The 14969-nt window shown below is 46.5% G+C and overlaps 1 protein-coding gene across 1 annotated transcript in view; it reads right to left on the bottom strand.

The window, feature by feature from the left end:
• Positions 1–1202: 1202 nt before the first annotated feature.
• gm2a (ganglioside GM2 activator) overlaps positions 1203–14969 on the bottom strand; it is a 25437-nt gene continuing 11670 nt past the window's right edge. The window contains exons 3-4 of the mRNA XM_056290198.1: positions 6998–7180; positions 1203–3149 (exon numbers count right to left, since the gene is read on the bottom strand). Coding sequence (XP_056146173.1) covers positions 2991–3149; positions 6998–7180 — 342 coding nt within the window. The 3' untranslated portion in view covers positions 1203–2990. The remainder of the gene's footprint in view (positions 3150–6997; positions 7181–14969) is intronic.

Here is a 14969-nt window from a genome sequence, read left to right as displayed (position 1 = left end):
ACCAACCATCAGTTACATATGTACACTACCGTTCAAAAGTTTGGGATCACCCAAACAATTTCGTGTTTTCCATGAAAAGTCACACTTATTCACCACCATATGTTGTGAAATGAATAGAAAATAGAGTCAAGACATTGACAAGGTTAGAAATAATGATTTGTATTTGAAATAAGATTTTTTTTACATCAAACTTTGCTTTCGTCAAAGAATCCTCCATTTGCAGCAATTACAGCATTGCAGACCTTTGGCATTCTAGCTGTTAATTTGTTGAGGTAATCTGGAGAAATTGCACCCCACGCTTCCAGAAGCAGCTCCCACAAGTTGGATTGGTTGGATGGGCACTTCTTTGAGCAGATTGAGTTTCTGGAGCATCACATTTTTGGGGTCAATTAAACGCTCAAAATGGCCAGAAAAAGAGAACTTTCATCTGAAACTCGACAGTCTATTCTTGTTCTTAGAAATGAAGGCTATTCCATGCGAGAAATTGCTACGAAATTGAAGATTTCCTACACCGGTGTGTACTACTCCCTTCAGAGGACAGCACAAACAGGCTCTAACAGGTACTATTTAATGAAGATGCCAGTTGGGGACCTGTGAGGCATCTGTTTCTCAAACTAGAGACTCTAATGTACTTATCTTCTTGCTCAGTTGTGCAACGCGGCCTCCCACTTCTTTTTCTACTCTGGTTAGAGCCTGTTTGTGCTGTCCTCTGAAGGGAGTAGTACACACCGGTGTAGGAAATCTTCAATTTCTTAGCAATTTCTCGCATGGAATAGCCTTCATTTCTAAGAACAAGAATAGACTGTCGAGTTTCAGATGAAAGTTCTCTTTTTCTGGCCATTTTGAGCGTTTAATTGACCCCAAAAATGTGATGCTCCAGAAACTCAATCTGCTCAAAGAAGTGCCCATCCAACCAATCCAACTTGTGGGAGCTGCTTCTGGAAGCGTGGGGTGCAATTTCTCCAGATTACCTCAACAAATTAACAGCTAGAATGCCAAAGGTCTGCAATGCTGTAATTGCTGCAAATGGAGGATTCTTTGACGAAAGCAAAGTTTGATGTAAAAAAAATCTTATTTCAAATACAAATCATTATTTCTAACCTTGTCAATGTCTTGACTCTATTTTCTATTCATTTCACAACATATGGTGGTGAATAAGTGTGACTTTTCATGGAAAACACGAAATTGTTTGGGTGATCCCAAACTTTTGAACGGTAGTGTAAATATGGGGGTGACCATTAAATAGAGTTTCAATGGCCATGTGTACTATTCACAGAGGATTTGGGCGGCACGGTGGTTAGCGCTGTTTTCTCACAGCAAGGTCCTGGGTTCGAACCCTGGGGTTGTCCAACCTTGGGTCGTCCCAGGTCGTCCGCTGTGTGGAGTTTGCATGTTCTCCCCGTGTCTGTGGTGGGTTTTCTCCGGGTGCTCTGGTTTCCCCCACCATCAGAAAGACATGCATGCTAGAGTTAACACCCCTGTCTGTACCCCTGAGCAAGGCATGGCAAGACAGACTGGAGTTGCTTCCTGGGTGCTGCACAGCGGCTGCCCACTGCTCCTAGCTACACAGCTAGGATGGGTTAAATGCAGAGCGTAATTTCCCTACGGGGATCATTAAAGTATATGAAAATTAAAAAATTTAAAAAAAAAAACATTAGGGAATGTTTGCAATCACAGCATTGTAAGATGGCGACAGATGTACTCTTAGGCCCCCCCTCCTCAGTTCAGGGATGGTCATTCCCTCTTCACATAGAGGGTCTCTTTGACTCCCCATTCAAACCAGTGTTCCTCCCTATCAAGGATGTGCACATCCTCATCCTTGAAAGAGTGGCCACTGGTCTGTAGATGGTGTAGACTGTGGAGTCCTGGTCTGTAGATGGTGTAGACTGTGGAGTCCTAGTCTGTAGATGGTGTAGACTGTGGAGTCCTGGCCTGACGTGTTGTGTCATCCTCTTGGCCAGTGTCTGTTTGGTTTCCCCAATGCACAAGTCATGGCAATCCTCCTGGCACTTAACAGCTACACTATATTGCCCTGTTTGTACCGGGGGACCCGATCCTTGGGGTGGACCAACTTCTGGTGCGGCGTGTTTTGGGGTTTGAAAGCAACTGAGATGTGGTGTTTAGAAAATACACGTCTCAACTGTTCCCACACTCCCGCCACATATGGAATTACAACGGGTTTATGCTTAGACAGCTGTTGTCCTTCTCCTCTATTCAATCGGCTGGTGCACTGTTGGGGTGTCTTCTTGGCCTTGACAAACACCCAGTTAGGATGACCACACTGAAGAGGTCACGAAGATGAGTGAAGAAACGTTTCTCTCTCAATAAAGGTTGTGTTCAGATGAACTGATTCAACTTTCTTTGATTTTCTTACCTGGAGTATTGGGCATGCATCAAGACAGTTCTTCCGCTTAGTCTTTATGAGTTTGTATTGCTTGTCTCATTAGATAGTAAATTATTATTTAGATAATTCCTCTTACATGCATAATCTTCTAGTGAATATATCCCTAATTTAACTAAACTGAGACTTATGTTTCTCATTTCCTCTTCTCATCACTTGGGCAGAAACAAACTCTCGCAAACTGTCCTCTATGCTTGCAGTCAGAGATCTTTAACAACTCAAAACACAACGTTTCTTTCTGCCTTGTTGACCCTGGAGCTTCTTCTGCACACCTGTCGATCGACAGGTGTGCAGAAGGTCTGTTCTCATCACTTAAAATGCTTTGACTCTGATTCAAGTTCTATAAACCTACCTGAACACCAAACCTAGATTTTAAATCAAAATTCTACTTTAAAACCTTTATTTATACTCTTCTCTTCTCTCTCTAAGAAGATGTCAAGGTTAAGCGTTGTGTGAAGCAGTTCTAAAGGCTGAGATTTAATCAAAATTAAAAAAAGAAGAACTTAAAAGAAACCTTCCCCCACAAATTAACTCAACCAAAAAGACATAATAGGCCTCAGAAGGTTTCAGTTGGTTGTGGTGGTTGGGCCTAACTGACAGACTGCAGGGAGAGTGCCACCTTCAGGCAGCCCAACTCTTTGTCAAGGCCACCCAGCACCCCCTGGATTCTGTAGTCCCCATTGGTGAGCCAGTATGGCAGGTCCATGTCCGGCAGGTAGAACTCCGACGGAGGGAGAGAATAGGAGCCCTGAGGAGACAGAGATGGAATAAAACACCGATTGATTAACCTAAAGGAAGACTTTCACTGAACAGCTTGAAATACACTCTTAGTAGTTTTTCCACATTTGCTAAAACACCAAACCCCATCCACAGAACCCCATTTTCAGGGCAAGATGTTGGTACTGCGGCTTCCTGTTCAGTGCTATGTTTCTGTAAAGTTTTAAAATAAAAAAGTCAAATATTATGAAGCTGCGTTTTGGACTCTTTAGTGAAACCTTTGCATAACGACAACGGTACTCCCACTGGTGTATCTGCTACCCATGGCTACTGACGCTCCTCTCTCACTCCGCCACTTCCGGGCTTAACGGGAACCAGGAACGTCTCATATATGCGACACTTTAACATAGAGCGCCCCCTTGTGACCAGCCAATGACACCACTGTCATTGGCCGTATCACCAACAATGACGAGACGGCCTACAGGGACGAGATTCAGCACCTCCCATCATGGTGTACTACCAACAATCTTGTTCTCAATGTGCAGAAGACGAAGGAGCTGATTGTGGACTTCAGGAGGTCTAGAAGCTGCAGCCACTCCCCCATCACATCAATGGGGTGGAAGTGGAGCGTGTCTCCAGCTTTAAATTCCTTGGAGTCCACATCAGCGAGGACCTTTCCTGGACATTAAACACCCAGGCCCTTGTGAAAAAGGCCCAACAATGCCTGCATTTCCTGAGGAGGCTGAGGAGCGCCCGTCTACCCCCCAAAATTCTCACCAACTTCTACCACTGCACCATAGAGAGCATTCTGACCATCTGCATCTCAGTGTGGTACGGCAGCTGCACCTCAGTAGACCAGAAAGCTCTGCAGCGGATCGTCAATGCGGCCCAGCATATCACCGGTACCCAGCTCCCAGCCATAAAAGACATTTATCACAAACGCTGCCTTTGAAGGGGTCTGAGCATCAGCAGAGATCCCACCCACCCCAACCATGGACTGTTCTCCCCCCTGCGCTCTGGGAGGCGCTACAGGAGCCTCAGAGCCCGCACTACCAGGCTCAAAAACAGCTTCTTTCCCCAAGCTGCTGCCCACCTGAACCTGGCCACCCACTGAATGTCTGTGGATATTTTTAAATATTTTGTACTCCAGCTCTTTTTTAACTTATTTTTAGCTTTTGGTCTTCATGTGTGTATATCTTATACTGTGTTTACTGTGTTTGTCTGTCTTGCACTGTTTGGTGAAGCCACAGCCCTCATTTCATTTGTAACATGTGCCTGCACATTGTTTTTAATGACAATAAATTGAATTGAATTGAATTGAATTGAATTAAAATGCTCAGTGGCCTAAACCCATTTATTGAATCAATCACTCTTTTGGCAAAACCTTAAACAATGTTCGCGTAGACACAATTTCCAGATCTCATTCACTCTTTTTGCAAAACTCTGAACACATTCTCGCTGACTAAAACACACTTTGTACTGTGATGTCCATGTGTTGCAAAATGGTAAGCACGTGCAGCAGTTCAATACAACTACAACACAACTGTTTACAATGTAGCCAATTCGGGGGGCAGCCGGGAGCCACCACGGCCGGGACGCAAACCCAGATCTCCTGCACCATGGGCAACTATGTTAATCCGGGGGCGAATAAAGGGTCTGACCCGTTAGCCAAGGGCTAGTGAGTCTAGTCATTTGTGGTCGTTACACTACCCCCTTCCTTCGGGAAGCGCGTTCCCTCGCTTCAGCATATCAGCTCCCTCACGCCTCTGGGCGCACGTGCTTCCGATGGCCTCACGGTCTCACCATCCCACTTCTGACACCAATGTAGTGAATTCAGGGGGCAGCTGGGAACCGCTGCAGCCGGGACGTGAACCTGGGTCTCCCGCATCACGGACGACTACGTTAACCAGTCAACTGAGGGGTCCGACCCATTAGCCAAGGGCCAGCGAACAACAACTCAGAATTGTTCACTCGTTTTAGTAATGATGTGATTAAGCCAATTGAAGAGAATATAAGCCAGTTCAGAGTGCACAGGTGGCACAGGTGAGTTAAATGTTGATACAAACAACGGATGGAAACAATCCGAGAGGCAGAGGAGGAAGATTACATGTAAGAGGTGGTGGACGAGGAGGAAGAGGGGGAGAGGCAGGAACATAATTGGCCAACGTGCCATGTGGAAGCCCCTGGTCAGCTTGGTGGCAACGTGACCCTTTGTGCAGTCTTAAGTAATCGTGGGGTTCTCCACCGTCATGCCACCTTGCGGCCATAAGACACCGAACATCTTCTTACATTTCTGGATAGTCTTCAAGATATTTTGTCTGCGCGTGGGCAGCAGTATCGTGAGCAGGAAGGGTATTCTGTATATGTCATGGTTTGGGACAACATCAGTTTTCCCCGTGATGTCCGGATACAGGAGTGGTTCAACATCAACCAGCGATTCGTAATAAATGTTTGCCTTCCACCATACTCCCCTTTCCTCAACCCAATAGAAGAGTTTGTCTGCATGGCGGTGGAAGGTCTATGGCCGAAACCCCTATACCAGAGAAAATCTCCATCAGGCAAGGGACTTGGCCTGTGGTGACATAGGTGTGGGGTCTTGTCAAGGCTGAATCCGGCAGACTAGAGGGTTTTCCCCCCGTTGCCTGGCAAATTGAGACCGTTGCCTGTGATGCAGACCAAGTCCTCTGACCTGACCCAGCACAAAGACATGATACGCTGATGCAGAATGAATGTCTCGTTGACTTTGATTTAGCAGTTGCACGACATTTTAGAGGGTACTGTAATGTGCTTTTTGTCAAATGCTTTGGAGTCATAAATCTTGATGGCGGATGACTCCAAATGTTACTTCTAGTGTCTGGGGGAATTTTGGCCTTAGGCCCATTGCCTCCTCAGTGTTATTAAGAGGGACAATACTTCAGTTTTAGTGAAGTATGATAATATGACAGTATGATGGTAAGTATGGTAATGCGGGCAGTAAATATCAGTGAGGGTTGCTGAGAGGAAGTGAATGAATCAGATTCAACCACTGATGACGCCTTCACTCCTCAGATTTCTACATTCAGAAACACAGGAGCCGGACTGGCTGTCTGGTTCTGGTGCCGTTTGGCCCCCCCAAAGACTTGTCTCATATTCACGGTCCCCAAAAAGCCATGCAGTGATCACAGTAAACTCATATGTACTGAAGATGAATTAGTATGTCTTGTCTTTTTTTTGGGGGGGGGGGGGTTCTCCCAATTGTACTTGAATTACCCCATGCTTCCGAGCCGTCCCAGTCTCTGCTCCACCCCCTCTGCTGATCCGGGGAGGGCTGCAGACTACCACATGCCTCCTCCATACATGTGGAGTCACCAGCTGCTTCTTCTCACCTGACAGTGAGGAGTTTCACCAGGTGGGCGTAGCACGTGAGCGGATCACGTTATTCCCCCCAGTTCCCACTCCCGCCCGAACAGGCGGCCCGGCCGACCAGAGGAGGCGCTAGTGCAGCGACAAGGACACATACCCACATCCGGCTTCCCAGCCGCAGACACAGCCAACTGTGTCTGTAGGGACGCCCGAGCAAGCCGGAGGTAACACAGGGATTTGAACCGGTGATCTCCGTGTTGGTAGGCAGCAGAATAGACCGCCACGCCACGCCACCGGGACGCCCAGTATGTCTTGTGTTGTGATTTGTTTTATTCACATCTATATTTGAACAGTAAAGGTCAGCACTATGATGGAAAGTACACACAGCACCTTTAAAGGGAAGCAACACTGGTGTCAAGATAAACACATGAATCCAGCCAGTCTGGCTGAGCGTCCAGAGAGACGCCTGCCCGCCTGGCTGTGCAGGGACAAAGAAAGGAAGGCAGCAGACTTTAGTTCTGCTTGATCCTGACTCACAGGCTTGAATGGACAGTGGCAGGGCAGGCCGTAGGTGTGCAGGGGTTCTGGACACTCCTGGCCCGGCGGGATGAGCTGAGACAGCAGGTCACAGACGTCCTTGTAATGGCAGCTCCCCACTTCATCCAGACAGGGAACCTTCACCCAGAAACCCGCCACCTCCTTCTCCAAGGTCACATTTACCTGAGGAGGTGAAACAAGGAGGTGAATGATGAGGATATGATGGATACCACCCAGCGGTTCTGCAATGACTAAAGTGGTGATCTGTCACTGTGATGGACAGGGATGTAAACATTCTGTCATTGTCTGTTTCTACCTGTCGTATCGGTTTTCATGTTTACCCGTGTTGTGCTCTGATTACATTTGTGTATGTGTGGATTCTAATGCTTCATACCAATGCTAAAATAAGCCTCACTGGGGTTGAGTTTGACAAAAATGTTAAAAGTCATGGAAAGATTTAAAAAGTGATTTTCATACTAGTAGCCTAATGTATGTAGCCCAATCAAAAATATACTGTGAATGACAGTAGACGACAGAGCTGATTCTTCATGTCAGGAGACATGATGTGTTGAGGACAGGCGGCATCTGGAGTTATCTGTGCACCGTTTTACGATTCCACAAATGACGGAAAATCCTCGGTTAACATCCACCCACCCATCCATCCACCCACCCATCCCTCCATCCAGCCATTATCCAAACCACTTATCCTGCTCTCAGGGTGGCGGGGATGCTGGAGCCTATCCCAGCAGTCACTGGGTGGCAGGCGGGGAGACACCCTGGACAGGCCGCCAGGCCATCACACACACACACACTCATTCCTAGGCACAATTTAAAATGGCCGAGTCACCTGACCTACATGTCTTTGAGTCACCTGACCTACATGTCTTTGAGTCACCTGACCTACATGTCTTTGAGTCACCTGACCTACATGTCTTTGAGTCACCTGACCTACATGTCTTTGAGTCACCTGACCTACGTGTCTTTGAGTCACCTGACCTACATGTCTTTGAGTCACCTGACCTACGTGTCTTTGAGTCACCTGACCTACATGTCTTTGGACTGTGGGAGGAAACCGGAGCCCCCGGAGGAAACCCACACTGACACGGGGAGAGCATGCAAACTCCACACAGAGGACGACCCGGGACGACCCCCAAGGTTGGACTACCCCGGGGGCTCGAACCCAGGACCTTCTTGCTGTGAGGCGACCGTGCTAACCGCTGTGCCATTGTGCCGCCTTCGGTTAACATAACCCCTGGAATCCTTGTTTAACATGACCCCTGATCCCATCATCAGGAAAAAAAGGAGTGTTACTGTTGTAAAATCAGTCAGTTTTATGATGACTGAGGATTAAAACAGTAGTTTTGCATTACTTTCTGAATGTGTTTTATATAGGAACGGGAAGCTTAGTGAAAACCTTTAAAAACAGGAATGGAAGAAGAAAGCTTTAAACAGACCGAGTCAACAATATACAAACTGAGAGTTAGAGACAACGGGAACAACGGCTGTGTTAAAGCAGAAACAGGGCGATAGTTGGGCAATAAAACCTCATAAAGAAATGTCCAGACCAGGTCACCTAGGTTTAAAGGAGCTTTAAAAAAAAAGAAGAAGCACAAAACCTTATGCACTATGATGGCTCTGAGGCTGGTCAGCTCTCTTTCCTGCTTTGTATGCGGGACAGAAAACTAGGCCAACCTCTACAGAGACAGGCCAGAGACGCCTGGGGGTTGCAGAAATGCACAAGCCACTTCAGTTATTTCAAGAAACGAAAGAAACGAAATGAAAAATCTACAACTAGAAATAACAGTGAGGAAGTAATAAATGGTTACTGAATAATTAGGGTAAACGTACTTATTAAGCTCACATACCCATTAAGCACACTACCATCTTTGAGCTCATCTCATCTCATCTAATCTCATCTCATCTCATCTCATCTCATCTCATCATCAGCCACTTCTCTGGGGTCGGGTGGCGGTGGCAGCAAGCTAAATAGGACACTCCAGACGTCCCTCTCCCCAGCAACGCCCTCCAGCTCCTCCTGGGGGATCCCAAGGCGTTCCCAGGCCAGATTGGACATGTAGTCCCTCCAGCGAGTTCTGGGTCTACCCCGGGGTCTCCTCCCAGCTGGACGTGCCTGGTAAACCTCCAAAGGAAGGTACCCAGGAGGCATCCTAATCAGATGCCCGAACCACCTCAACTGGCTCCTTTGGATGCGAAGGAGCAGCGGCTCTACTCCGAGCTCCCTTAGATGTCCGAGCTCCTCACCCTATCTCTAAGGCTGAGCCCAGACACCCTACGGAGGAAACTCATTTCAGCCGCTTGTATCTGCGATCTCACCCTTTCGGTCACTACCCAAAGCTCATGAGCATAGGTGAGGGCTGGAACGAAGACTGACTGGTAAATTGAGAGCTTTGCCTTCCGGCTCAGCTCCCTCTTCACCACAACAGTCCAGTACAACGTCCACATTACTGCTGATGCTGCACCAATCCACCTGTCAATCTCCCGCTCCATCCTATCCTCACTCCTGAACAAGACCCCGAGATACTTGAACTCCTTCACTTGAGGCAACAACTCATCCCCAACCCGGAGGGAGCAATCCACCATTTTCCGGTAGGGAACCATGGCCTCAGACTTGGAGGTGCTGACTCTCATCCCGGCCCTTTCACACTCAGCTGCAAACCTCTCCCAGTGCACACTGGAGGTGGCGTTCTGATGAAGCCAACAAAACCACGTCATCTGTGAAGAGCAGAGATGCAATTCTGAGGTTTCCAAAACGGACACACTCCTCACCATGGCTGCACCTTGAGATCCTGTCCATGAATATCACAAACAGAACTGGAGACAAGGGACAACCTTGGCAGAGTCCGACACCCACCGAAAACGTGTTCGACTTTGTGCTGAGAATGCAAACACAGCTCTCACTTTGGTTATACAAGGACTGGATGTCTTGTAGTAACTGCCCCGGTACCCCATACTCCCACAGTACCCCCCCAGAGGGTACACCATCATAAGCCTTCTCCAAGTCCACAAAACACATGTAGACTGGCTGGTCAAACTCCCACACCCCCCTCAGCACTTCTGCAAGAGTAAAGAGGTGGTCCGTTGTTCCACGGCCAGGACGGAATCGGCATTGTTCCTCCTGGATCTGAGGTTCGACAATCGGGTCGGAGCCTCCTTTCCAGCACCCTAGAGTAGACTTCCCCAGGGAGGCCGAGCAGTGTGATGCCCCGATAATCGGAGCACACCCTGCGGTTCCTTTTCTTTGAAAAAAATCTTTGAGCTCAAATTACTTTGGAAAAAATGTTTTTTTTGTAATAATAATACTAATTTGAAAAAATAATTAAGAAAAAAATAATGTATTATCCTACTTGATGTCTTTGTTACTACATACCACGTGTAATTTTAAGCAAATCAGATAACTGCATACACAGATATGGATATTCATGTGTTCACACTTGCTGGTGGCCAATTTTGTCCAAAAACTTTGACCAGAAGAGGAGTCCCGTAAAATCACATTTTTTTTGTACGTTTTAACCTTTATTTTGGGTAAGCATCACTACTTATTGCAAAATGAAAAGATGAATGTTTAGAACTGTGCATAGTATAACTTGGATGTGGGGAATAAGTTGAATCAAAAGACTGTTTTGGAGACACAGCACGGGCGTGTGCTGTTGGGCTACAATACAGATGGCTTGTATTTTAACATCTACAACACATTTCCAGCTTATTAGTATGGTCTGTAGTTGCAGATAGTTGTAGATAGCCTATAGTTGTAGACTGCTGTCATTTTTAAAGAATTCATATCATGTGTCCTCACAGGGCACCGATGGAAACTGTTAAAATCCGCTGTGGCGACCCCTGAGAAACGGGGAACAAGGGGAAAGAAGAAGAAGAAGAAGAAGAGGACATCATTGGAAGGTGAGCCTAAAGGTACAGTAGAGAAAACATAACATTTAACTGACATTATCAAAGCAGTTCGTTCATATTAAAGTAATGTACAAACTTGACGTAGAAACTAGATCCTTTATGTTGCAAAATATTGTACCTAAAATTTCGGTAACACTTTAGTATGGGGAACATAAAAAAACTTAATTACTAGTGAATTAGTAGTGATCAAGATGTCACTTTAGTATGGGGAACATATTCTAAGTAAAAAAACTTAATTACTAGTGAATTAGTAATGATCAAGATGTCACTTTAGTATGGGGAACATATTCTAAGTAAAAAAACTTAATTACTAGTGAATTAGTAATGATCAAGATGTCACTTTAGTATGGGGAACATATTCTAAGTAACTAAAACTTAATTACTAGTGAATTAGTAATGATCAAGATGTCACTTTAGTATGGGGAACATATTCTAAGTAAAAAAACTTAATTACTAGTGAATTAGTAATGATCAAGATGTCACTTTAGTATGGGGGAACATATTCTAAGTAAAAAAACTTAATTACTAGTGAATTAGTAATGATCAAGATGTCACTTTAGTATGGGTAACATAAAAACACTTAATTACTAGTGAATTAGCAGTGATCAAGATGTCACTTTAGTATGGGGAACATATTCTAAGTAACAAAAACTTAATTACTAGTGAATTAGTAATGATCAAGATGTCACTTTAGTATGGGGAACATAAAAACACTTAATTACTAGTGAATTAGCAGTGATCAAGATGTCACTTTAGTATGGGGAACATATTCTAAGTAACAAAAACTTAATTACTAGTGAATTAGTAATGATCAAGATGTCACTTTAGTATGGGGAACATATTCTAAGTAACAAAAACTTAATTACTAGTGAATTAGTAATGATCAAGATGTCACTTTAGTATGGGGAACATATTCTAGGTAACAAAAACTTAATGACTAGTGAATTAGTGATGATCAAGATGTCACTTTAGTATGGGGAACATAAAAACACTTAATTACTAGTGAATTAGCAGTGATCAAGATGTCACTTTAGTATGGGGAACATATTCTAAGTAACAAAAACTTAATGACTAGTGAATTAGTGATGATCAAGATGTCACTTTAGTATGGGGAACATATTCTAAGTAACAAAAACTTAATTCACAGTAATTTAACACTATGAACACTTGTAGTTTTGTGTGTTGTTATGTAAGAACAGAGCATATTCATTAAGTGTTAGTAAGGGAGAATAACTCTTCTTGTGGTACTACCACCTTATAAAGGCCATACTAAGCAAAGCATATTGAGATGGTACTACTAATAAGCAATACTTCTGAGGTTATAGAGGGAAAACTCATAGTTCATGGCTTACTGGTGGTATAATAAGGCCATGCAGAATAAGGCATTAATGAGTACGTAATAATGACCAATAAAGAGCCAATATGTTGCTAATTTGCATGCTAATAAGCACCTAATTAATGGTGACTACGTTCCTCATACTGAAGTGTTACCAAAATGTCATATAACACCGGGGTGAGCCGGTGTGGAAGAATGGGTCGAGAGGCAGAGATCTCTTTTTAATGGCAGCTCCCGTGTACCGTGTCCCCGCACGACCCCGGGAGTGCTCTTGTATTTACACACCAACCAGAGCTGACCCCCCCCCCCCCGAGGTCACCCCTGGAGCCGTCAGTCCCAGTCACGGTAACGTAGTCACTTAGACTGTAGAGGAGGATGAGGGGATGCTTTGGATCAGGGATGGGCAACAGGATCCAGAAGGGGGTGCAGGTCTTTGTTCCAACCAAGTAGTTGCACACCTGATTCTACAAACCAAGGTCCTTAGTAAAGATTGTTGGTTGACTAATTGAATCAAGTGTGTAACTGCTTTGTTGGAACAAAGACCTGCACCCACACCGGCCGGCCCTTCTGGATCATGTTGCCCATCCCTGCTTCGGATGATGGCGAACTTGAATACTGCATACTTGGGTAGTTTGGCTGAGCTGCCCAGGGAGGTGAAGTGGTTGGTGTACAGGGAGAAGAACAGGGAGGTGAAGTGGTTGGTGTACAGGGAGAAGAACAGGGAGGTGAAGTGGTTGGTGTACAGGGAGGAGAACAGGGAGGTGAAGTGGTTGGTGTACAGGGAGGAGAACAGGGAGGTGAAGTGGTTGGTGTACAGGGAGAAGAACAGGGAGGTGAAGTGGTTGGTGTACAGGGAGGAGAACAGGGAAGAGAACAGGGAGGTGAAGTGGTTGGTGTACAGGGAGAAGAACAGGGAGGTGAAGTGGTTGGTGTACAGGGAGGAGAACAGGGAGGAGAACAGGGAGGTGAAGTGGTTGGTGTACAGGGAGGAGAACAGGGAGGTGAAGTGGTTGGTGTACAGGGAGGAGAACAGGGAGGAGAACAGGGAGGTGAAGTGGTTGGTGTACAGGGAGAAGAACAGGGAGGTGAAGTGGTTGGTGTACAGGGAGGAGAACAGGAAGGTGAAGTGGTTGGTGTACAGGGAGGAGAACAGGGAGGTGAAGTGGTTGGTGTACAGGGAGGAGAACAGGGAGGTGAAGTGGTTGGTGTACAGGGAGGAGAACAGGGAGGTGAAGTGGTTGGTGTACAGGGAGGAGAACAGGGAGGTGAAGTGGTTGGTGTACAGGGAGAAGAACAGGGAGGTGAAGTGGTTGGTGTACAGGGAGGAGAACAGGGAGGAGAACAGGGAGGTGAAGTGGTTGGTGTACAGGGAGAAGAACAGGGAGGTGAAGTGGTTGGTGTACAGGGAGAAGAACAGGGAGGTGAAGTGGTTGGTGTACAGGGAGGAGAACAGGGAGGAGAACAGGAAGGTGAAGTGGTTGGTGTACAGGGAGGAGAACAGGGAGGTGAAGTGGTTGGTGTACAGGGAGGAGAACAGGGAGGTGAAGTGGTTGGTGTACAGGGAGGAGAACAGGGAGGTGAAGTGGTTGGTGTACAGGGAGGAGAACAGGGAGGTGAAGTGGTTGGTGTACAGGGAGAAGAACAGGGAGGTGAAGTGGTTGGTGTACAGGGAGGAGAACAGGGAGGAGAACAGGGAGGTGAAGTGGTTGGTGTACAGGGAGAAGAACAGGGAGGTGAAGTGGTTGGTGTACAGGGAGAAGAACAGGGAGGTGAAGTGGTTGGTGTACAGGGAGGTGAACAGGGAGGAGAACAGGGAGGTGAAGTGGTTGGTGTACAGGGAGAAGAACAGGGAGGTGAAGTGGTTGGTGTACAGGGAGGAGAACAGGGAGGAGAACAGGGAGGTGAAGTGGTTGGTGTACAGGGAGGAGAACAGGGAGGTGAAGTGGTTGGTGTACAGGGAGGAGAACAGGGAGGAGAACAGGGAGGTGAAGTGGTTGGTGTACAGGGAGGAGAACAGGGAGGTGAAGTGGTTGGTGTACAGGGAGAAGAACAGGGAGGTGAAGTGGTTGGTGTAGAGGGAGGAGAACAGGGAGGTGAAGTGGTTGGTGTACAGGGAGGAGAACAGGGAGGTGAAGTGGTTGGTGTACAGGGAGAAGAACAGGGAGGTGAAGTGGTTGGTGTACAGGGAGAAGAACAGGGAGGTGAAGTGGTTGGTGTACAGGGAGAAGAACAGGGAGGTGAAGTGGTTGGTGTACAGGGAGGAGAACAGGGAGGAGAACAGGGAGGTGAAGTGGTTGGTGTACAGGGAGAAGAACAGGGAGGTGAAGTGGTTGGTGTACAGAGAGGAGAACAGGGAGGAGAACAGGAAGGTGAAGTGGTTGGTGTACAGGGAGGAGAACAGGGAGGTGAAGTGGTTGGTGTACAGGGAGGAGAACAGGGAGGTGAAGTGGTTGGTGTACAGGGAGAAGAACAGGGAGGTGAAGTGGTTGGTGTACAGGGAGGGGAACAGGGAGGAGAACAGGGAGGTGAAGTGGTTGGTGTAGAGGGAGGAGAACAGGGAGGTGAAGTGGTTGGTGTACAGGGAGGAGAACAGGGAGGTGAAGTGGTTGGTGTTTTACTCAGATCAACGGGATTTAGGCTGCTATGCTTCTAAAAGCAGAGTTTACGAAGACCATCGCGTACGGTAAAAACTCTCGAACTCGTATCGACCCC

The sequence above is a fragment of the Lampris incognitus genome, chromosome 1 (genome assembly GCF_029633865.1).
Source record: "Lampris incognitus isolate fLamInc1 chromosome 1, fLamInc1.hap2, whole genome shotgun sequence".
Classification (NCBI taxonomy): Eukaryota; Metazoa; Chordata; class Actinopteri; order Lampriformes; family Lampridae; genus Lampris; species Lampris incognitus.
The sequence above is the reverse complement of the archived record's forward strand: the minus strand, read 5'-3'. Positions and strand labels throughout refer to the sequence as shown.